Source organism: Chrysochloris asiatica, unplaced genomic scaffold (assembly GCF_000296735.1).
Source record: "Chrysochloris asiatica unplaced genomic scaffold, ChrAsi1.0 scaffold00289, whole genome shotgun sequence".
NCBI classification, from domain to species: Eukaryota; Metazoa; Chordata; class Mammalia; order Afrosoricida; family Chrysochloridae; genus Chrysochloris; species Chrysochloris asiatica.
In genome coordinates, this window is record NW_006408807.1 from 3,062,114 (window position 1) to 3,069,483 (window position 7,370).

Sequence of the window (7,370 nt, forward strand, 5' to 3'; positions counted from 1 at the left end):
AGTATGCTTTTCTCAGTTCAGTATGTGAATTCCCTTCTGTTCCAAAGATAGCAAAAAATGTCTAGGGTCATTACAGGCAATGTATTTTAGAGATAATGAGACTTCAATAACATTTTACTTAGAAACAATTCAGTTGTAGAGAAATAATTCTACGGATATAAAATGTAAACAGTAAATATACACTTGTCAGGAGCGGCACCATTCTTCACTGGTCAGCATCCATATTGTGTTTTGAATTGAAAATCAGACCTAAGAAAATGAAAGACTAACACTAAATAGTATCTGTTCTGCTCAATGTGAAATTTTTTTTTTAGAAAATTAAGTCCAGTATATATATGGCTGTGTGCTACTATTTTCAGATGAATGGTATATTGCTCATTTGATACATCCATCACCTATAGAAATCTAAGTAGACTTTGAACCTACTGATAACTAGTATAAATTTTATTATGCTACAACTAGATTCAGATGGCCAAAAAACCACTATGGTAACTGGCGCTCAACTGTCACTGTTAAGTAATATAAACTAGAAAGGTCCAAGGGCCTGAGGCTGCAGGAAAAGAAAAAACCAGACTCTAGACCATTGCAGGGACCTACAGACTGAGTAGATTAACTCAGTGTATACAAAAACAGTCTCATAGCTAGAAGAAGTGAACCATCTGTTTATTTGTATTGATATTATTCATGAAGTATCCTCTTGACAAATTTTCAGAACACCATGTTCTTCTTACTTTACTTTTGTGGCTGGGGTAAGGGGAGACAAGGAAGTGATAGATGCTCAGCATCTTCAAAGACATGCTCTGAGCTATTCTGTCATTTAGATGACAGGAACTTTGTCAAAAGTCAGAGAGAGTCTACCAGCTGTAACTAGATTAGGATTGGCAAGTAGCAGTTATTGGAGAATTCTTAACATGTTCATAATTTACAGTAGTTATTCTTGAATATAATTGGGTACAGGCTATTTTCCCTTACTCTTCAGGGGTTATTTCATTAATAAGTACATAACACTGAAGGATAGCATCAAGAACAAAACATCTGAAGTAAATTCTAAAAGAACAATAAAATCTTAAATAATTCATGATATAGGAGGCAATATCACAAAAACCATATAATGGCTGTTTTGATAAACAAAAATCTTACAAATTCAGTAAAAAACAAAACAAAACAGCAGCATAAAATAAGCAAATATGCAAAATTTGAAACCATGATAAAATAATTGGGGTTACATATACAGTTAATTATAGCACCCCCCCCCCACACACACACACAATAGTTTCATCGCTGTTTAAAATACAACTTAAGTTTTAAATTACAGCTCTTGGGGAAAAAACAAAACAAAACTACTGTACTAGAAAATGAATTCTACATTTTTGAAAAAAATCACTCAAAAATAAGACCACTGAATTATTATTTTTAAAGTAGTTCAATCAATGACTAAATGATACCCCCATCTCCCACTCCCAAGACCCAAGTAATCATCTGCAACATCCCAGAGGACCAGATGATGCCTCTAGACTGCTGTCTGTATCAGACGCTAAAGTTGGATCTGTTGACAATGAAGATACATCGTTGACAGACGACGATGACGATGGGTGCTGAGAGCCATTGATCACTGTTGCACCTGTGCTATGAGAAACAAAAAAGCAAATCAGTTGTAGACAGAGTTGTAGGTTGAGTTCCTTGCACTGTACTAACTACAACTAGTGGTTAATAGTTTTTCTCTTGGGTTTAGAAAGCTTATTCAACAATGCTATTATGAAAGACACTTGTGATATTCAACACATGTGTAACTTAACACTTTTTCATTGCAAGTTATGGGGTTATCCTGAAAATATCTAAACATTTGGAGTTTCGTTTTTTTCTAACAAGTAAACAAATAACAACTAATTTGTTATTTAATTTAAGACAAGAATTTTGAGACCAGTTCATATTTAGAAATAGCAAGACCTATACTGGACTTCATGTTGCATGTGAAATGAACTCTTGAAAATAAATACAAAACTGTCTGTTTCTGAATTTTGTTGGAAAGAAGATCTCTCAAGGTTATACGGTTCAAAAAATTAAAAACTATTGCACTACAGGAAATAATTATTTAAAAATTTTATCTTATTGTTAAGAATATACACACAAAACACACAAATTCCACTGTTTTTATATGTGCAATTCAGTGACACTGATTAAATCCTTCGAGTTGTACAATCATTCTCACAATCCTTTTCTGAGTAACTCAAATATCTTGACATTTATGATATGCTAAAGTACAACTTTACTTAGTAAGAGAGTATCCAAATATTCCCCAAGGCTCCATTGCGAGCAGTTAGGTTATAACAACTAGTAAACAGGAGTGCTGGTGGTTTCACAGGAGCCAAACCTGGTAACCTGCTCCTGTAAAAAGCACCCTGGGCTTCTGTTCTAGTCTGTCACATGGGTCACAATCTTGAATAGTAATACAAAGTTGATTGATGAACCATACTATTAAAACATTTGTAATATAGCTTTCAGTTTGTTATATTTAATTTACAGAGAGGCCATTTCCAAAATCGATAGCCTTATTCTTATTCCCTTAAGTTCCTGGTTGTGGTGTGCCATGGAGTCGGTTCCAACTCCTAGTGATCCAGCATAAGGTTTCCGAGGCTGTACATCTTTATGGGAGTAGAGAGCTTCAGCTTTTCTCTCCATGGTAGTTTTGAATTGCTGACCTTGAGGTTAGGCAGCCAACTGGTAACCACTATGCTACCAAACGCACTACTGTCATGTTGATTTCAACTCAAAGCAACCCTACAGGATACAGTAGAGCTATCTGAGAGTTTCCAAAGTTGCACATATTGATGGAAGCAAACAGCCACATCTTCTTCCTGTGGCGTGGCTGGTGGGCTTGAATTGTCACCTTTCTGCTAGCAGCTGAACATTGGTTAACAGGGCTCCTTTAAATTCCCAAAAGCTGTCAAAAATTCATCTACATTTTTAACAGGATCTATATTATGGTGCTGCAGGTTAATGCATAGGACTGCAAGGTCGGTTTGAACTGCAAGGTTGGCGGTTCAAGCTCACCAGACACTCCTTGGAAACCCTACACAGGGTCGCTATACGTTGGAACTGAATCGATGGCGCTTAACAACAACATTATAATTTGGAGTCCTGGTGTGGCACTGTAGGATAAAGCACTGGACCACAAGGTTGGTTTGAATTGCAAGGCCAGTGGCTTAAGCTCATGAGAAATCCTACACAGGGTCACTATGAGTTGGAACCAACTCAACTGCACTTAACAACAACAACGATATATTATAATTTAATAATACAGAAGTCATGGTATGGTGCTGTAAGATAAGCACGAGACTGCTAGCCACAAGATGGGTAGTTCAGGCTCCTTGGAAACCCTAAACAGGGTCACTATCAGTCAGAACTGACTTGACTGCACTCAACAACAACAATATTATAATTTGGAAACTTGCATTCCTGATTAATCATTTAAATAACAAAACTCTGAAGTGTAACAAAACATGTCATAAGCAGCAACAAAACTTTAAATATGTCTTATCTTCAGGTATGGTGCTGTAGGATGAGCACTGGACCGAAACATTGGTTTGAACCTGAACCACAAGGTTAGCAGTTCAAACCCATGCGCTCCTCCTCAAACACCCTATACAGGATTGCTGAGTCAGAACTGACTCTATGGCAGTTAACACCACCAACAATATCATAATTTGGAAGGCTGCATTTCTATCAATAATTTAAATAACAAAACTCTGAAGTATAACAAAAAATTTCATAAGCAGCTATAAAAATTTAAACAATTACATAATATATATAACATATTTATCATATATGTAACCTATATATAAAACCAACGACCTTGCCATTCAAACCGACCTTGCAGTACAGCACATTAACCCACAGTGTCCACAGCACCACACCATATATGCATATATACACACACACAATACATTATACAATATATATATTATATATACACCACACCATATATATAGTGTAGTGCTTGGGTTAATGCACTGGACTGCAAACTCACCAGTCGCTCCTTCAAAACCCTATACAGGGTTGCTGTAAGTCAGAACTGACTCAATGGCACTTAACAGTAATAACAACAATAGTAAAATGAAATGGGGATCTGAAATTATACTTTAAACTACCTAAAAGTGTCTGCAATGTAGCATTGTTTAATATGTACATGGTTCCTTGTAAGTTAAATTTTTACCTTAGCTCTTTATAACTTTTACAAATACTACAGTTAAATATAAGGTCAACATATAATAAAAGATAGTTACTAACTCCCTCACACCAGTTTTCTTCTAGTAGAAGAATGGCGGTTTTAATGTTACTGCCTCAAGTTAAAGACTACCAAAGTGGTGATGGAATGTTACCATCACATGTACCAAATCCGGCAGTGAAGCTTTTGCTTGCTATTACTATCACTGAAAGGAAAGCATATTGAATTTTGAGAAAGATTAAGATTCTAACCTACAAAGAAATGCCAATATCATAGGAAAAGGCATATTACATAAAGTCAGTTTCAGACACATGAGTATAATAGTATTAGTATATGGGTGTATTAATGTCTTTTTGAGCACTGGTAAGATAAGCACTGGACTGGTTACTGCAAAGTATGCAGTTCAAATCTACCAGCCACTCTTGGATACCCTATACAGATTCGCTATGAGTTAAAACAGACTCAGCAGCACAAAACAACATATTTCTAATGTAACTACTCAAATTGTACTTATTAAATTTCAAATAAACTTAGTAAATACGGAAAGAACTATAAGCTTCATCTCTACTGAAGATTACAAAACAGTAAGTAAATTGCAATCTTATCCAAGCTTATATTGTAACCAACCTAAAGGAGAGGGCTGACCCCGTATTACTCCATTCTTGGTTCTCTCCTCCAAGTCCATAACTTCCTTGTATATCAACTCTGAAAATCAGATGAACAAAAATCAAAGTCTAAGATCCAGTATTCACAAGTTACATATGTTTTAAGTGAAACATTTTACATACATCAAATAACGTCATTCAATGACATTTAATAGTGTCACTACAATGGCAGAGTATCAGTCTAAGATTCAGAGATGTTAATATCAATTGCTTGATCCTCAACTGTGAGTTATACTGAAGGAAATGAAAATCTCTGCTGTAGTTGTTAGTGCTCAAGTTTAGGATAGAGCTAGGGTTAGAAGCTTTATCATTTTTATCCTCTATCATTTTGTTTACAACGTATCATGCTACTTACTAGTCTGTACTAGAAATTCTTGTTTATCTGTCTCTATGAGAGTTTGAAACATGTCTTATTAATTTCTACTTTTTGAGCCCCTAGATTAGTAGGTGCTAGGCAAATATCTGTAAAAAGATTTAAATCCACGAGTATGTGAAAGTTTGCTTTAATCAGGACAGAATATAAATATTATTTCTTAGGACAAGAAAACACTTAACTATACTTCAACTCTTTGTAAGTAGTCTAGCATGATATACTATCACTGTCAAGAAAATTCCTGTACTTATACATAACAATCTTATTTCAACTGTTCATATTTTGTAAACGGCAAAATCAATAGAGACTTTCTGTAAATGTGAAAGAAGGAAGTAAATGGGGATTCAGACATAGACTTTAGCAGAGAAACACATCTAAGTCTTTAAGTTCAGATCTACTATCCAAAACATGGGAATAATGCTCAGTATGTACACATCCTGAATCATTTTTAACTATTTTTTTCTCATTTCCAAAGCTCTCCCTTTATTATTATAATTAACATTTGCTTGGAAAGCAAGCACTAAAAACTATGTAGGAAGTATTTCATTATTACTTTCAGGCACAAAGTGGGGGATCTTCTACAGGCTCAGGTTAAAATAGTTACTGAGAGAGAGAGAGACTCCAGTTGCCAGGAATGTTGAACCTCTATAAACAGCACTAAATACCAAATTAATGTATAAACATTCAGAGAATCATATAGTGGCTTCTTTCTCCCGGTTACTTAAAAAGAGGCAACGTGAGGCTCAGGTTGATAGTCAACAACATATGACAAAGTCCCATTCTGTCTTGAATCAACAGCTACTACATAAATCTTTGGTCATACAAATCCAGTGACAGATTAGGGTACATCCTTGGATATACTTCTCTGCAGAGGTTCTGAGATGCACTCAGGTTAAGACATCTCTAGGTTACACTGTGATGCTTGATGGATATTTTTAAGCCTAAGGGACGGGTAGTTTCTGAGTATTCTCTGTGTTTGAGTTACGAGGGCAGCTCTTGGCTTTTCTCTTTGATAATGACAAATGTGGGTTATTCCTTTTTCCTCTGGAACAGATGAATAATTCCCACAGTGACTTGATGCACAGTGTATGAATTCAGCTATTGTTCTGAGGGTTGGGTATCATTTTTCTTCTTCTCTTGGGAGAAGGCAGCTGTTTAAAACATAGCACAAACAACCATGCTGCTTTGAAGATTCAGTGAATGTCAGGTTACAGCTATCCTTTTAGCCTCCCAGCACTTTTTTTTTTTTTTTTTTTAAATTTTAATTTAAGGTTTATATTGTGGATTGAGTGAAAGTTTACAGGGCACATCATCAATTTCACATTCAACTATTCATATAACTTGTTTCATTACACTGATTATAATCCCCTCCATATACCATGAGTTAAAAGTATTTCTCTCTAACCACTTTAGCTTTTTAAAAAACACACAAACAAAAAAACCCACTCAGGCATACATAATAATTTCCATCTCTAAAGGGCACATTCTGCAAGTCAGCTCCTGGCCACCAGTTCTTAGTCCTTCTCTTCTTAGTTGATGAATCTAGAGTCCTCAGCCGCTACCCCTCTCCATGCCCCCATCTCTGCCTCCATCTCTGGTGCTGCTGCTTCTCTGGATAAGGTCCTGCATTCTATTTGTGCGTTCCTCTCTTGATGGTCCTAGGGTCCTCTGTTTCTGAACAGTAAGATTAACCACTCCCCCCTTTTTTGTTGTTACAAAACTTCTACCTTTACAATTATGACAGTCGTGATTAATCGTGATAAGTTATTCACTATTGAATCTTACGAATCTTATTCCCATTTATTTTCACCAGACCCATCTAGACAAGATGACAGCTATTTAGTGGGGACTCTTTCTTTCCCCCCACACTCTTATAACTAAGCTCCCTCTTGAAACCTTGTAACTCAGTCACTTCGTGCCTTTATTGCCCCCTCATTTTAGGTAGCCAGTGTCTACGTTGCCAGTTCCTATCTACCCTGTGTGCAGAGAGGATAGCATTGAAACTTGATTTGAAGGCTCTTTCCCTCTCTGTTGGTATTTAGAGTAACTACTGCTCTGAATATAAGGAGCTCTGGTAGCGTAGTGGTTACGAATCGGGCTGCGAACC

At 36.1% G+C, this 7,370-nt stretch overlaps 1 protein-coding gene across 5 annotated transcripts in view; it reads right to left on the reverse strand.

Annotated features, from left to right (window-relative positions):
* Positions 1–1,103: 1,103 nt before the first annotated feature.
* Positions 1,104–7,370, reverse strand: part of MAPK8 (mitogen-activated protein kinase 8) — a 135,855-nt gene continuing 129,588 nt past the window's right edge. The window contains exons 10-11 of one of the 5 annotated variants that reach the window (XM_006874609.1): positions 4,853–4,930; positions 1,104–1,621 (exon numbers count right to left, since the gene is read on the reverse strand). In XM_006874609.1, coding sequence (XP_006874671.1) covers positions 1,476–1,621; positions 4,853–4,930 — 224 coding nt within the window. In that variant the 3' untranslated portion in view covers positions 1,104–1,475. Of the gene's footprint in view, positions 1,627–4,852; positions 4,931–7,370 lie in introns of all 5 variants that reach the window. The other 4 variants (XM_006874611.1, XM_006874608.1, XM_006874610.1 and 1 more) reach the window with 4 other exon arrangements.